The sequence below is a fragment of the Strix uralensis genome, chromosome 4, assembly GCF_047716275.1.
Source record: "Strix uralensis isolate ZFMK-TIS-50842 chromosome 4, bStrUra1, whole genome shotgun sequence".
Taxonomy (NCBI): Eukaryota; Metazoa; Chordata; class Aves; order Strigiformes; family Strigidae; genus Strix; species Strix uralensis.
Window position 1 is genome coordinate 67003466 of NC_133975.1, and position 17248 is coordinate 67020713.

Consider the following 17248-nt stretch of genomic DNA (forward strand, 5'->3'; position numbering starts at 1 on the left):
CTTCTAAATTCTGTGTAATGAGAAACACTGTCACTAACAGGAGTCTGTTGTCAAAACCGAAGATGTCTTAAATACCTTTTGTTGGTAACTGAAAGCTCCCTAGTTTGTATGTTGTCTTTTTTTCTTTGCATGTAATAATTCTTTAAGAAAAATATTTCTGTAACTTCTGAAGTATTGCCTTGTCTGACTGCAAAGTCAGACTTGGTGTTCCTTTTGACTTGGTGGGAGTAACGTCTGCATGATGCTTGTGATATCTCACTCTGTTTTCATTTAATCTGCATACGTAGATACTGGAGGCGTATACAAAGGATTACTACTCTGCTACTTTGAGTCTCTGAATGCAGGTTAGTCTTTGTGACAAACTGTAATAAGTGAGGTTTTTCAAAGGAAAAATGGGATGTATTCTGTGGGAGGAGTGGTCATGCACCTTATCTTTCAAATAATGCTATTTCATCTTTGCGTAACTGATACAACACCCCTCGGAGAATCCAATCAGTTAGTGGTTTGTTTGTACTATCCTGGAAAAAATTATGCTTTGAATGTCTTGGGATGAAACCTGAGTGAAGCTACAAAATTTAAGTGTCACTTTCTTGACTTATTTTCTATCATACAGGTTCTTGTAGATGGGCTTGAGAATAACCACTTGGGATAAGTGGATGGGTTTGGAGGAGTGGGGGCAGCTTCACAACAAGCAGCAGATCTTTTTCCATACAGGTGACTCTCAGAGGAAGACTCCTGTGCTACGCTTTCTGATGAGATTTTTTTTCCCCTTTGCCAGTGTATGCAGAAGAAGAGAAAGGCTCTGGGGTCACCTTTGGTGGTCTACTTGCTTAATTTTGTTCCTCTGACTCTTAGTAGCTATGCGTACCACTTAGATTTAGCAGAAAGTCTTGAAAATAAAAGACTCTTTAATTGAAATGGAGGTCTCTTAGCAGTAGCACAGTTTGATGTAAGTGCTAGATTCCCATTAAATGAGTTGGTCTCTTGTTAGGGTTTGAGCCCTTAAACACATCAGAAGGCTCAACTTAGTTTTGTTTTTGCAGTTACCTTTTTGTTCTTTGGGGCTGGTTGGTGTGGGTTAAACAGATTAAAACCAAAACAACCAACCCTTTTTCACAACAGCCAGTCTTCAGTGTGCTTGTAATGTAATCTTACCATTCTGCCTCATTTAATTCAGTCTGTGGCAATTGCTGTGACTTCTTATTTTGCTTACCTTTGTTTTCCTCCAGCTTAATTCTTAAATATAAACTGGAGACCAGCATAAATATCCATGCATTTTTTATCTGGCTGTTTAATAATAGGTGGTTTTTTGCTTTGCTGCAAAATTTCTCTCCCAGGTTTTTCCACGTTGTTTCCAGCAGGTGGCATTCTTGTTCCCTTCTGTAGCGGTGTTAGAAAAAGAGTTTCTCAGCGGGATATTTTTTTTTTTTTTTTTTTTTTTTTGGACTTTGTTGCTAAACATGTCAGTAGAACTACACCCTGAAATGTAAGATAGTTCCAAAAAGGATTGGCTATTTACAAAAGGGATGAGCTTATCCAAATCTGGAAGGGTGGTTTGTGTTTGCGGCTTTAAATCATTCCTATTACTGGAAGCGGGTCTCATTTTTCAAAGAGGTTACCCATATCTGTCTGCATAGAAATTCTTGTACTCCCATCTGAAGCATTTGGCTGCTGTCAGTCGGGATGCTTGACAGATGACTGTTAGGCCACACGGCTATATTGTTTATTATGTGGGGTGCTCTGTTTAGGGTTTGATCAGAAAATTCTCTTAGAGGTAAAGGAAGGCTTCACACTGACTTCAGTAGACTTACTAGGTAGTATGTGGAAAAAGCAATGCCAGTGCACTTGAATAGCCATCTAAACACATTTTTTACTACAGGCTGTGATCAAATGTGTAGTAGCAGAAAGATAATTCAGTCTGTTGCTTTTCAAAGTGAAGAGTTGATGTGACTGGCAAAAATATTGTCAGATGTGTTCAGTGATGTTAACTGCTCTGAACGCCCTATTTGGTCCAAATCTTACATGAGGAATTGGTAATGAGGAGGCTGGTAATGGTAGTAATTTGTAAGTATCTTTAAAATGGATAACGTCTTTTTTTTTCTTCTCCTTCTGTTCTGCAGAAGTTAAAGTTGCAGAGTAAAGCTTTTTTTAGCTTTGCAATACTGATGTCTATTAATTTCTGGTCTGGAGCACCAGGCAAGTTTCAAAAGATAGGTGAGGGTAGGTAATCAAGAAGAAACAGGGTTTTTTAAAGTGTTTCAAATTTGTGGGATTTTTTTCCCTCCACCTGTGCCTTAAGTAATTGATTGTACTACTTACTGATGGTTGTGTACTGGCAAGTCTAGTCTATGCCAACATGGAATGGAGTAGCAGCTTAATCAGTCTGCAGCAAAAAGGCTTGATTACTTAAGTTTTACCTAGATGTTTTTTTCTAATTAAAAAAAATTAGTCATGTTGCATACGCTCCTCATCTGCAATATGTCTAGCTTCATTAGTTCAAGTACATCATTTATGCTGCAACCTTTTTCTACTTGGAGTTTGTGCGAGGATGCATTCTTGCATAAACAGAAAAGATCAAGAGGACCTGGTTCTTAACTTGTGATCCATTTGAGGCGCCTGAGCAGTTGATAAACACTGAATTTTAGCAAAAGGCAGAATACTGTTTTACAGGAACGTTGTTTCACCCTGCAAATAACATTTCATGCCTGCATGTAAGCAAAGAGTGGTTTTATTACTAATGAATTACATATACAAGGAATATTATGAGATGTTATAATAGTTATGTGCTGTTTGCAACCGAAAAGGAAAAATGTGAAGGTAAGTTACCTGTTGGTATAGATATCATGTGCATGGGTTTCTTCTCTGTTTTTTTTCTTGGGTTATTTCAAAGACTTCACTATCTATTATGGAATATGGTAAAACTGTCCTGTTGAAGATGGGTGGCTTTTAAAAAAAAGTGATGCTTAAGTATAAATATACAGGTGAACTTAAATCATAAGCTCTCAGACTGCTGAGTGTACTTTCAAAGAATAAAAGTGTGGAATACTAAATATTCCTGCAGAAATCTATACTTTGAAAATTTGAACACTGTGGGAATGCTGTAAATTTGAACCTCTCAAAGTCAGGTGAGTAAAAATGTAGCTCATGAACTTAGCAAATTTTCAGCTGCATTTGTTCAGGTGTAATCCTGCACATCTGAATATATGTTACTATGCTACTAACTCTGGTCTGTGTAATAGTGAAATAGTGTTATACAAGCTGTTGACTGTATTGTGATTTTTATCCTGAAATGCTTGATTGACACAGAGGAGAGATGAAAGGGAAGAAGACAACATGAGATTATTCCCCTTTAATAAGCTTAGTCCCAAAACATGCCGAGTGGGAGTTGTACATATGGTTCTTGTGCCAATATGCCTTAGAAACTGGTTTAATTATTACAGTAAATGTAACTAAAATGGCATTGCTGGCTTCTAGAAATTAGTACTAGTGTACTCATTGCAAAGCGTGGGGTTGTAAAGTTTTTGTGGTTTCTGATTAATTAGAGCAATATAAATAGATTATCTATCCTGAATGTTAAGTTCTTGTAAGTCCTCTATAATAGGAGGCACCCTTTTTACCAGAGTTTCTGTTAATGAGTGCTTAATACTTCTTTGGTAGGTGAATAGAGCACAGATCTATCAAAAGCAGAATGGCAGTAACCTAGGACCTGGTTACCCAAATGTGGTCAGTGAGAAAGGATGTGTTACAAGGCATTAACCAGTCCACACTAGCTGCTTTTGTGTCATGTTACCTGCAGTAAGTGGAAACATACTTCAACTAAGTTACTCCATAGTGAAAGGTACTCCAGGCAAACTCTTTGCACATACTTGGGTATGAGAGCACACACTCTTCGTTCTTGCAGAGCAGCTGATAAATTACTAAATGTTATCTCCTGTTAGCAAACCATACCTTGCTGTGCACACTTGGCCCTCAGCAAGAAGGGAGAGATGTCTGGGAGGGTGGCTGGAAGGACAAGGAACATCCCATATACCACAGAATTGAAGGTGGCCGATCGGTGGGCCCTAGTTCTCTCCCAAAGGGCTTCGTGGTTTTCATTTACCCTTCATTCTCTCCTGTCTAATTTTTAGCAGCACGAGTCAAGCTATGCTGAATTTGGTCGGAAGCTTCATTTCAACCAAAAATATTTCTCAAGGAATTATCGGGTTACGGCATTTGAGGCTGCAGCCTCTGCCTCTAAGTGTGCTTTTACTGATGCTAAGAAAGCAGGAGTTGATGTATGGGGCTTGGAATCCCCACTGTCTGAGTACTGAAAGAGTTTGCTGATGCTCCTTGTGGGAAAAAGGGAGTGCTGCAATGCACTTAGTAATGCAGATGATGTATGATTACTTTCAAAATTGTCTTACAGAAACTGCTGTTAGTTTAACTAAGGAGAAGCAGGCAATGAACTCAGATTCACGGTTGCTGCATACAGAAACATTTGCCCAAACAAGGAAGAAATTACCATAGAGGCATGCATGCAGCTGTGGGGAATGAAGGGTTTGGGCTGATGCTCAGCCTAAACCTGGACTTGTATGGGAGTTAGTTGCACTGCAAAAAACTTTGAATCTGCATAGGTCAAACTGAATTCATGGGGCTTTTGTTGTAAATTATGGCATGAAGGTCAAGTTAGAAGAACGGGACAGGGATGTTAAAAATGCCATGTTCAAAACTGATGCAGGAAAGGTCAGCCTCTCCATACCCACCGGGGGTTTTCCAGGGTGCTAGCGGTTAGCATTGGCACTAGTCCCACAGTTGTCATTTGCCTGTTCTGTAGCTGAGCATAGTCTTGGAAATGTCAAGTAAATCAGCTTTGTACACCTCCTGAATTCATCCTGTCAGGTATAGACACAGATTTTAATTTTCCCAGGGACAGAGCTGCCAAGTTCTGTGTGTCTGCCTCTGCTCTGAAAGTTAAGCTGCTCTAAGATGTTGGGCTGAGCGCTTTGTTTGAAGCATACAAAAACTGCTTGGAAAGATCTGGACTAAACACAAAGCCCATCCAGATGATGTCACTGATGAGGTCTGTTTAAAAATCTAATTGTGCCTACAAGGCGTAAGACGTTTCTAAGTGCTGAGACAGGCATTATAAATGATTACATTCATATTCTGCAGTACCATTGGTATTATCAGCCTCCAGACTTTGGGTGAAGTTAATACTGTAGCCTAAATTCTGTCCATATGGTAGAACTTGCATTGACTTAAATAGGACAGAGGATTAAAAAAAAGCTGTTAAGACTGACTGAAAATACTGTTAGGGATAAACATTGTTATTTTACAAGTAGTCATTTTTGTCAGTACCTTGGCTTGCAGGTGACTGGAGGCTTCATCCCACAACTCCATGAAGTGGTAGTTGTGAGAGTGAATTCCTGACGCTGTACCTTGCAGGGCTGGTGTTCAGTACATGTGCAGTTTTAATGGGGGGGGGGGGGGAGTGCTGTGTCATTCAGGTGGACAAGTGGTTTGGGAGGAGAGTGGTGTCCTTACTTCCTATGAAGTGTTCTTAGAAAATAAGCTTTTTATGCCATGAGGGTAAGCAGCATGGGAATCAGTCCCTTAGGGATTTGTATTAGCATCCTACTGAGAGAAGGAGGCTTCATGGGAGACTTGATTTGGGTACACTCATTGACTTTTAAAGTTTAGTGCTGTCTTTCATCAGTGGCCTTCAATATAAACTGCTTGTTTTTAGGGTTACCTTTACTCCTAGTGGGTAGTGTTCTACCATTTAGCAAAGACAAGTGCTCATTGGTGAAGGCTTTGAGAACAAAGACCGGGCTTTCTGCTAAAACTGCCTGTGAAAAATGTGAAAGTAATCTGAAGAGTATTGAATTTCTTAAGAGTCAAATCCTGTTAAATTAAACATGACATTCTTGACGTCCAAGAGTACTTGGAAAACAAGGGGAAAAAACCCAATCTTCCCAAATTGCCAGGTACTGGGAAATGCTGGGTTAAGGTAAACTATTACTGCCCATGATGCCTATGCAATGCCATATTGTTTTGGTCGCTGGCAGAGCTGGACAGGTGTATGTCAGAGGCTGTGGCACTTGGAAGCTTTGGTGTGATCCTCAGTGGGGCAGCAGGTGTTTTCGTGAGCCCGTATGTTCTTCTAGTGGGCATCTTTATATTAGAAACCTGTGCTGATGGTATTTATTTGCAACTGGAGTTGTAACAGTCTTTGTATTGTTAAAATGGAGAAACGCTTGGGGGACTGTTCTCTCAGCCTAAAGAAGGCTTAAAACAAAACCCTGAAGCGTGTTTTCAGTAAAAATACTTTGTTCTTTCCTGAAAGCCTCGTCTTGCCAGCAGGAGGAGTCCTGCGATTACATTGCTAGCAGCATGGACTCTGAGTCACTTAGGAGGAAAAATGACTGGTGTGGAAATAAGAGAGAAAAAGGCAAAAAATCTTTTTCTTTAAGATGCCTCTTGTACGAAGTCAGGTAAATTTCATTTCCCAGTATTAGTAAAACTGTTTATGAGAAGACAAAATTTTGAAGTGACCTGTACACAGGCTGGCTGTTATTCAAAGCTTTTACAAAAGATGGCCCGCGAACAAGGTAGACAGTGACCTTATGCTAGAGGTGCCCTCTGAAAAATAAAGCTTTATTTTGGGGACCTAGCAACCGTACTTACAATGGTTCAGTAATGGGGCTTTCCCAAGCATGACTGCTTTCAACTCCCAAGGTTTGCTGGGCATGGGGAGTAGATTTTTGGGGACTGGGACAGTGAGGTCTAAGAACATCATCCTAATTGAAGCTAAGTGTACACATGTGCCATGTAGTAGACAATTTACTACTTGTGAGGTTTCTGGAAATGCCCACTGGATTTACTACCAGTGTGCTGCCTGGTGGCCTTGGTACTTCCACTGCAATTCTGCTGGAAAGCTGTGCTGCATGAGTGCAGTCAATCATATTGCTTCCCCAGAACTGAAGACCAGGCCTAAGTGTGCTGTATAGCACATGTAAGGGCACATCTGCATTGGCTATACCAAGCTGAAATGCAGGCACCCCTGCATGAAGAGAAGTGATTTTGTGCTGGGCGCTCCATTTGCAGAAGGGTCACTTTTCTGCTTCTCAAGGGCTTTCTGACAGGACTGTGAATAGATGAGATGGCAGTGAAAGCTTGAGATGTTCATATTTCAGGAAAACGATTTTAATTTTTTTTTTCCAAATCCTTATGAGCATCCATTATGAATGGATAGTGGCTTGAAAGACATGCTTTTTTTTATGGTGTGATCTCATTGTGTTTTAAAAATGCTTATTAAGAAAATCTGTAGTACTATATGTAGTACATAGAGTCTTATTCCTTGCCTGTGAACAGAGATATTGGGAAAAGATTCAATTTCCTTTATTTTAGCAGTGATTTGTGGTCTTAGATGTTACATGAAGGGGTGAAAGGTCTACTAGGTGTAGAGCTTCTGGACTCTGAAAAGCAGATTCTTCTTCAAGTGTGTCAGAGTGGACTTCAAACTGTTATTTTCCTTTCCAAAGCCTTTGGGAAAAAAGGTGTTGTAAAGGCTACCTAGCAAGTTGGAGAACTTGAAACTAAAATCAAGGACAGGCATTGTATCCCTGTGTGTGTGTGTGTGTGTGTGTGTGTGTTGAGCTATGGACACTTGAATATTTTAAAAGTAGATTTGAATGTTTGAGGAAGATTGACCAAGTAGAGAGAAACTCAAGTTAATAGTCTTGGAAGAGTAACTTAAAGGCATCGTGTTAAAAACACATCTGTCCTCTCCAAATACCTGTATTGGTAAATAAAGCAGTTTTGCTTACCCCTGACAAAAGAGTGGAATACAATAAGTAGTAGCCAAAGATGGCTAGGGTGTATCAGGCTTCATGCGGCATGAGCGTATTTAATCTCCTAGCCTTATCACAGCATCAGAATATTACAAAAGGAAGTTGTTTTCTCTTTGGCCAGATAAAACCCATTCTGTTCTTGATCTCATACTTGGATTAGAAAAAAAAATCTATTCTTTTTTAACTTAAAGAAATAAATTCTTCATCCTTCCGGGTAATACAATACCATCTGTAAACAACCATGAACACATTAAAGTCAAGCCAAGCTTCTAGTAATGACAGTGTCTTGACATGTTAGGGAAGGAGTGTTAAGTACTCTTCCAAAAAGCTTGTGCCACTTCATACAGCATTTATTTACTTTTCATATGAGAACTGTGAATTACTTACGGCACAGTTGCAGCCTCTGGCACATTGTTCTGTGCCAAGCAAAACATCCACCGGTAGAGATTTTCATTCAACTTTGACAGGGTTTGCTGCTTGGAATTCAACAAAGCACTGTTCTCAAAGATGAATTGTTTTTGCTATTCAATATTGATTAAGAGACTTGCATCTGGTGTGCACTTTTTAACTCCAGGGAAGGGAATAAGGTACAGTATAGTCTTGTTCATGGATTGTTTGTACCTGTAGCCATTGCTTTCTTTACCCTCAGTTTTCTCGATGGAGAAAGCCATCTAATTTTTGTTTTTTCTCCAAGAGATGCTAAAAGCTCTGGTCAGTGGAAGTGCAGCACTGATACTCTTACTCATTGAAGAAAGTCAGTTTGTTATACCACTCTGTGGACTTCAACAGATCAGCTTATTCTTAAAGAAGACACAGCAGAAATAGACCAAGATGCCCAAAAGAAATCAGCTATGGCAAAACTCTGCTCCCAGGACAGGCTGGAAATGTTAACAATAAGAGAAGGAAGAGCTGTACAGAGGGTAGATTCTGGCCTCCTGTTTACCTCCTGTTTCCATAGAAGAACAATGATCAGTTTGACCAGAAGTTAGAAGTTCAAAGTGATTAAATGTAATTAATACATGTAAAAAGAATTTACATAACTCATTTCTGTAATCTAGCAGCCTTAAAAAAAGGAGTGTGTATTTATATCAGGTAAAATTTGGAAGAATTTTTAACTGTAAGAACTGAAGTGTCAGGGATTCCGGAAGTGGGGAATTCATAGAAAAATCTGTTTCATTATTGTCTACTTGTTAGGTTTTTTCAATTGTCCCAGAAAGCAGCTGGCTTGATACAAGTATAGAACTACCTCTGAGTCCGCTGCTACCTGACAGGTTCCTATACGAAGGTCGCGATGTTCTTTGGAAGACTTAACCCACAGATTTCTGAGTATGGACCATGTGGGCTAAATTCCAAGAAATTCAGAAGATCCTGAAAAGAGACTTTATCCAGCAGAGCTGGAATGAGACTGATCCTTTTCAGAAACATGTTTCTTCAGCTATTCTGTGTAAGTCTATGCCAGCACATGCCCAGCTTTCAATGAACATAAGTTGTGTCTGGCTCAAATCACCCAAACCAGCGATTTGCACGCCAAACTGAGCAATGGCTCCTTAACACCAGTGTGCAGAAAATTGAGCTCTGCCTGGAGATCTGATAAAAGAATGGTTAAAACTGTTTTATTCCTACAACCTCAGTGACTTTTTATGCCACTGGTTCCAAGATGCGTGGCTGCACTTGACAGCTGGGTCATTGCTTTGCAAGATGCACCCTTCAAGCTTTCAGTCTTAAAACAACCTTGTATTTCTCTAGACAGTCTGAAGCTTATTCTGTAATTTTGTTTTGATGTTAACTTGTAAACAGACTCAAAACAGAAATGCTGCTTTTGTATTGAATTAGGAGTTTAAAAAAAAAAAAAAAAAGACTAGAAGGACAAGGCTTTACAAAACTTTGAATTTCTGAAACAGTGTGGGAGGCCTTAGTGCAAAACTTGAGAAATGTTTTCTTTTAAATGCATGTTTTCTTTTCTGGAGGGAGAAGCTCTTCATTCGTATCATGGAACGGGTAAACTTTCAAAATTATCTAAATTATGGATCTTGAGTTCTTCTGACTTCAACAGCTTCTTTGGAACAGTGTTAATATTAACATAAGTTACTTTTATGGTCATCTCAAATAATTTAAAAATTGTAACACCATCTGCCTTGACAGATAGTGGCAAAATACCTGTTTTCTCCATGTGATGGGAAATCTACTTTTCTGGTCTGGTGAGTCCAGAATGCTGTGAATTCTGACAAAGAAGTGGTTCATTTCTCCATGTGGGTACATTGGTGAGACAGGAAGGAATTGACTTCAACCTTTGCTATTCTCTTGTGTTACTGTCTGAAATAGCTTTGTGTAGGAATGGATTCCCTCAGGGATCACATATCTTCTGTTGCTCAGCTTGGATCTTTCTTTTCTTGCCTGCTGGCTATTAACACATGTCTTAAGGAGCTGCCTTGGTTGACTTTGAGGTCTCCTGAACTTCCTTCTTAAATCCCTCAGTTTCTTACAGGGCTTCAGGGCTAGTAGCATGTAGTAGTAGGGCCCAGCAGGACACTGCATGGAGGGAAATGCATCACAGCAGGAGGGTTGGAGCTGGTCATCATAGGTAAGAGCTGGAATATAGAGTATTACTGAGGGGTGACTCGGGTACCAGAGAGACCCTGCTGAATGGGTATGGATGTAGATATGACTAGTAAAAAACACATGGGGTGTGAGGAAGCATAGCAGGTCTGACCTTCCCAAACCTGATTTCATTTAAGACAGTTTGAGCACAGAAAAGAGCATTCTTACCAAAGGATTTGGGTGCTGGCAGTATGTTTGCTCTCCACTCCCAGAAAGCAAAACGTTGTTGCTTTATGGCTGTATAGGGTGTCAGCAATTGTGAACTGTGCAGCAGGACCTGTTGGAAGAAAGGCAGAGAAATGACAAAAGCAAGGTGGTGGCATGGGAATGATGAGCAGGTAGGTACTCCGGAGATGGGGAGAAAAGGAAGAGGGAAGGAGAATCAAGCTCAGAACAGCAGAAAGGAAGGTAGGAGAAATAGGGAGGCAGGAGGCTGCAGCTGAGCAAGGGAAACAAATTATAAAAGCATAGAGAATAGTAGCAGAAAGATGGGCAGCACCATAAAATCAGTCAAAAAATGGACAGGTAAGCAATTTGCTTTGTGGCTTCCCTCTGTATGCACATCCTCCTGCTGAAGAAAAGGGTGGAGGGAAAACGAAATAGGCTAGCATGCAGCTGAGCACAGCAATGAAGAATACATGCAAAAGGAAAAGACTAACGAAACTGACCTGCCAAATACAGTTGTGTTCCTTAATAATAGCTTGTTTGTGTCCCTTTCTATCTTATGCAGTAGGGAAGGACCTTTCTTGCTTCTTTTAATGCATTGTTAAGAATCACAATCTTGCCGAGAGTATGAGCAGGTGCTAAATTTTCGTTTCAACTGTTATGTGGAGTAGTGTCATTCAAAAATACCTTATCTTACTAGATGATGCTGTCTCTTGGAGTTTTTCTCCTGCACTGCCTGAAACACAGATGTCAGACTGTGTTTCTGCATGTCTTCAGGTGATCCAAAGCTGCTGGACCATCTCTGCAGAGGTAATCTGAAAGGAGCCATGCATTTGGGGAAGGTGGTTATATGGCAAGAAGATATTGGCAGCGTTGTCTTTGGTTGCCTTGGCTTTACAGAAGGTGAGGACAGGAAGCAACCAGAAATGTTCCACTGAGTTGCTGCTTTGTTGAACATGCACCTGGTATAAGAGTGTCTTTACATGGTAAGCATCTCTTGAACTTTTACACATCTGTTAAGTTAATGAACCCTGTATGTGCCTGGCTCTTCTTACTATTTCCACCTGTTTTGTCTTGCTACTGCTCCTTTTGAGTTTGATCAAGATGTCCTGAATTTCACTTGAGTAACTAGAAGCAAATAAGGGCCTGTGTATTTATTCTTTTCATTGTTTCTACTGTATTTGAAATCAACATGGAATATTTGTTTGCTTAGTGTTTGTGTATGCAGTGGTAGTTATTATGTCTCTGTACTCCCGTTTTTATAAAAAGTACCTCCTGCTAATAGCTAATGAGTATTAACTTGGTAAAGCATTGAGAAACTCATCAAGCAAATTGCTGTTTGAATCTTGGATCAGTGCCATGCTGTACACTTCACTTCTCACATTTGTTGCTGGAATTACGGTACAGTAATTAATGGCATACAACCGTGAAAAAACTTGACCTCCAACTCGGAGTTCAAGATGGTAGTGTTCATTAGAAAGTGAATCAAAATTGAACAGATCAAATTACCATGAGGAATTACTATTAAATTTAGCTGTCATAGTTGCATTTAATCAGACAGACTTTGTTTAAAGCAAGTGGGAGAAGGTGGCTGCAGCAGCCCAGCCTTGTCCAACTGACTGACTGCTACATGATAACTGAGATACTCCTATGAAGCAGGGACCTTGAAATTAGCTGAGGGGAAAAAAAAATAAAAGATTTTGTTCATAGGCTGGTAAAACTAGGATTGCTTTTCTAGTTCATTTGAGTTTTAGGCTTTTGCATGTAGCAATTTAATGGCTGTGACTTCAAAACTTGTGGCTGTTTTCTTTATCCTGTGATTTAAAGGAACCCAACTTTCATATTGCAGAAGCACTTGGAAAAGTTGGCTCCAGTATCTTCTGTTGAGTGTGCACAGCTGGAGGTGTGAAATAATTTTTAATGACTAGCTGGGAGCTCGGAAGTGCCTCAAGAAAGGAGATGTTACAATGGGAAGAGTCAAACTTGGGCTTTGTGGAATGCTTTGGTAGTTTTCCTCAGCATGTGTGCTTGATTTGTGATTGCTAATGTTTGAGTCTTCCTTTATCGAGGAAAGCTATAGAATGGGTGAAGAGCAAAGGAACTGAATTTGAGGGAAGAAATGTAAAGATTCATTCAGTGTGGACCTATCTGACAAGAAAACAGATCCTGCCCTTTTTGTATTGTTTTTTTTAATTCTGCAAACAAAACTGAGACCCAAACATAAGGAAAGAAAAGCTTCACAACCCCTAGAGACTCAGACTTCTCCCCTCGAGCCCATCCATTTGTGACCAGGATAAAGCCCCCGACCGCTCCTGGGCTGTGACACGCTCTGGGGGTCGATGCCTGCCCTCCTTGCCAACACAAACACGTTTGCTTTGCCTAATCGTAGGACAAACGCCCGCCGCTGCTCTTGCTGCAGCCAGGACAGGTTGCAGATCGGCCGCGGGCTGCTGCTTCACCCGGGAGCAGCCGGCGAGGAGGAGGCGGCTCGGCTCGGCTCGGCTTCCCTCGCACCCACCCGCGGGGCACGGCCGGGGCTGGTACCGGCGCTCAGCGTCGCCCCCCGAGGCGGGGCCGGGCGGGGCGGAGGGCGGGCGGGTTAAGGCGCATTTTCTTGCGGGGCCGCCGCCGCTTTGTCTGCGGGGAAAGTTTTGGCGGCGGGGCGGGGGCCGAGGCGCTGCCCGGGCGGCACCTGCCGAGGGGGCGGCGGGGCCACCCCCCCTTCCTTTCCCCTTTCTCCCCGCGGCCGCCCGCCGCGTCTCTCCTTCTCTTCCCCTGCAGCCGCCGCTGGCGGCGGAGGGGCAGCGCGGCGGGGCCATGGGCGCCCCGGCCGCCGCCTGGGCGACGCTGTGCCTCCTCAGCGCGGCGCTGGCCGCCGCCGCCTCAGGTGAGTCGTCGCGCCGGGCCCCGGCCCCGTCCCGCGGGCGGTTGGTGCCCTGAGGAGAAGCTGAGCTCCCCCGCTGAGGAGAAGCCCCCTTCTGCCGGGGGTTTTAGGGGCATCTTTCCTTCCCTTCTCCCCGGCCCGGGCGGGGGTCCGCTTCCCGCCCCCCGCCATTTTGGCGGCCTCTCCACGGGCGGGGCGAGGGGGTGGGAGACTGGGGTGAAGCCGTGCCCGGTCCTTCCCGCGGCTGCCCCCCGGCTCTTCCCGCTCGGCGGCGGTGGTGGGGTGCCCGCAAGCGGCTGAGGGCTGGCGGGCGTTCAGCGCCAGGGATGGAGGAGCGTGTCCCGCTCCAGCACACGGGGCGGGGGGAGAGGCGGGAGGGTGGCTCGGTCGGGCTGGGGCTGCGGGGCTTCCCCTCATGCTCGGCACCTTTTCCTGACGGCGGGACGGCGAGGAGGCAGCCCAGGACAGCAGTATACCGCCTGCCAAGCTGAGGGTGGGGTTAACCAGAAAGGTTTTTGTGGGTTTTAGTTGTCCAAACCCACAGAAACCACCCCAGTGCCCGCGTGTGAGGGGTGGGCTGAGCTGGATCAGCCAGCGGCAGGGCTGGGGACAGAGCCAGCCCTGAGGCTGTGCTGGTCCACTCTCCACGGGTGTTCGTGGCGGTGGTGAGGACTAAGCCGCTTGCCCACGGGACTCAGAAACGCTGTGGTGTGGGCTTGTAGCCTGCCGGCCGGGGCAGCCTGAGCAGCGGTGACAGGAGCTGTGGAGAGCAGGTAGCGGTCATCCACCTTTCCTTGTTTTAGGAGAAGAAGGCCGAGTTCAACTTGGAATGTGTGGATGTAGCTGTAAGGGTGTTCTAGGAGTGCCTTAGCAGGCATCGAGCATTAGTTTCTTCTGTCATTAAGAAAGTGTTCTGGACAGGCTTGTAAAAAGTGCAAGGTTATGATCTTGCGATGCTGTCAGGCAGTACTTACTGATGTTTTAAGTTTGCGAGTGCGTGCTTAGGTTGTTTTCCAGCTTTTGCTTTGACGGTGTGAGTGTAGGTTGTTGGTTTCCAGAGTGGCAGACTCCCCAGATACTGCTCCCACCGTAACACTGATGCTCATTTTATATAGTTGTCTTAGTGAATAACAGTAGTTAAAAATCACTATGTGCATGTGTGTGAGATGAGGAGCTATTAGATATGAATTTGGGATGTTAACTTGTTGGGCAGTATCGGAGAGACTTAACTCTGACAAAAAAAGCTCCCAAACCAGAAAACCTACCCTACCAACCCTCTGCATCCAAGATGCCCAACACAAAAATACCAAGGCAAAAAGTTTTGGGATTTCTTCCAGCGTGTGAAATGCAATATGATCGTTTGAGGAAACCTTTTTAGGCGAGCTTTGCAAACAGCTGTTAATCACACTGCTGACTTGGAGTTGCATGTAAAGCCAGGGCATTGTAACAAAGAGCAACGTTGCTTAATGCGCATCATGCGATGTCTTGGGCTCACTCACATTTGGGAATAAAAAAATAGCTAAAAGATATTTGTACCTAAGGATTTTCAAAGTCCTGTAAAGATGGGTTATATCCTAGTATCCCCCTTGTTAACTTGCAAGGGAGTGAAATATGTCTTTGCTTTAATGGAGAGAAAAAATCAAGCTTTCTGTGTTTGCTTTCTAGTCCCACATGGGCTGGGGTGAGCCTGTGTCTACAGAGTGCAGTGGAGGGAGTAGGCTGTAGAGCTGAGAGAAATTTTTGAAAGTCAGTCTCATTCCTGCTGTTGCCTGCCTGGGCTATTTGAGGCAGTTGCTCTCTCCCCGCTGCCTTGGTCCTTACTCTGTGCTCTGGCCCCATAGGCAGGGAGCTCTTCGGCACATGACTGCTCTTTCACCATGTGTTTATAGTGCCTGGCACAAAGGGCCCTAGATGTAATTACAGCCTCTGGAAGCAAAAGTAGGAAATGCTGGGGTTTTTTTATTGTTGTTGATAGTTTTCCCATGAAAACCTTTTAAGGTTTTCAAATCTCGGTGGGGGCTCTGATACCACATTTCACATTTTAGGGTGTCAAACCATTGTTACTTTCATTGGTACTTGTAAGAAGCTATAGCTGTTAGCTAGAGAGAAAGGGTAGCTAGCCCTTTTTTAGGTGTAAACCAGTCGAGTTGTGCTGATCTTAACTAACTGGTATTAAGTATTTTTTTTTCCCACATGCCTTCCACCAGTATGTGACCTTGTGTTTTTCACTGAGTTTTGAGGTGCAGCTGGATGATGAACCTTGAAATTATGCTCTCTTGCCAAAAGAATGTGGGGGAGGAGAGAGATGTGGGGGGCAGGAAGATAATTGTTACTTAAATCAGTGCAGTAACATAAGTCAAGATATGGTCAAGTGTTTGTTTTTCTTTTCTGTAAACACAAATTGCTATGAAAGTTAAGTAAATAAATGAACAGGTAATTGCCAAGAGTCTTAGTTGCATTCAAATAACATGCAGCGCTTACTTGTCAAAGGTGAAGTGGTTAACAGTATGGTTTGTGGGGTGGCGTGGGGGGACTGCGCAGACCTGAGAGCGAAACCCAGTGTTTCAGCATGTTCAGTGCTCTGGTGCTCAGTCTGTGCATGTGATGGGTAGGGCTCGATTTGTTTACTGTCAATATGAGTAGAAAGGTATCTGCTGAATGTGAGAGAAACGTGATTGGGCTCTTGTGGCTCATCTCCTTGGCAAAGGAAAATAATTTATGATGGTGCCTCTGCAGCCTCTTGTAGCTGAGCTGAAGACCGGCTTGAAGGAGAAGCTTTTGATTCGAAGTGGTGTAGCTCCAAGGTTTTCTCTACAAATTTGTCTAATCTGCATTTTATGGAAAACACCACTCTTCGATGAGGAAATTCTTAGTTCTCAGGGTGGTCCCTTGAGGCAGCTTTTCCTGCATTCTCTTTGCTTTTCACCTTTGAGTTTCAGGGGTTGCTTTTGATTTCACATTCTTGTCACGTTTTCAGTAGACAGATATGTGTAGTTGTTCGAGAACGACTGTTTCCCAGAAAATCAATGAAAGAACTGTCGTTCAACTTACTCATGGTTTTATTTTCTAACCTCTTATTTGACTTATTGAAGTAGAATATATAAAGTATGCTTGAATGGGTGTGTATATCTCTATCACTTGCTTGGAGAACCTTTCAGCCAGCAGTGTCAGTGGTGAGGACTAGGAAGACTGAAGCAGGAGGAGACCTGTGAGCCTGTCCTTAGGTGAAATGTGACCTGTTGCCCATGGAGGAGTGATTTAGGAGTGGGAATTCATGTTGGCTCTTCTTGCTGTGATTGTGTGTATTCATGTGCTTATTTGTTTCTCCTGTAAATGGTAAAATGATTTATAGGAGCACAGAGAAGAGACTGCTCTTTAACATGCAATTTAAATGCCGTGTAACCTTGTATTTTTAAGGGCCATATTTTGCCCTTGAACAGCTATGGCTTCCTTTTATTTCGGTGAGAGCTTGGGCAGTTATTTGAAATTACAGTTCTGAGCTTAATCTTATGTGTGTATTGTGAGAATTCCCATCTTATTGGGGGCAGCCTTTGTGACGGTGGAGAGGGAGAACATATGCCCCTCACATGGGTGGCACCGAATGTCTGATTTTGACACCGGTCTGCGAGAGTGTGAGGTGATTGTGGGAATGTGTTATGATACTAGCCCTGTTCAAAAGTGGGTGATTATTGGTGGTGGTGCAGTCAGGTCCTTGTGGGGTTCATGTCCGCCCCTGTTTTACTGCTTTGCGTTCTCCTGCTTTCTTGGA

General features: G+C 43.0%; 1 protein-coding gene across 1 annotated transcript in view; it reads left to right on the forward strand.

Moving 5' to 3' along the window:
- The first annotated feature begins 13245 nt into the window (after positions 1-13245).
- Positions 13246-17248, forward strand: part of FRAS1 (Fraser extracellular matrix complex subunit 1) — a 176530-nt gene continuing 172527 nt past the window's right edge. The window contains exon 1 of the mRNA XM_074867089.1: positions 13246-13482. Within this exon, the coding sequence (XP_074723190.1) occupies positions 13413-13482 (70 nt within the window). The 5' untranslated portion in view covers positions 13246-13412. The remainder of the gene's footprint in view (positions 13483-17248) is intronic.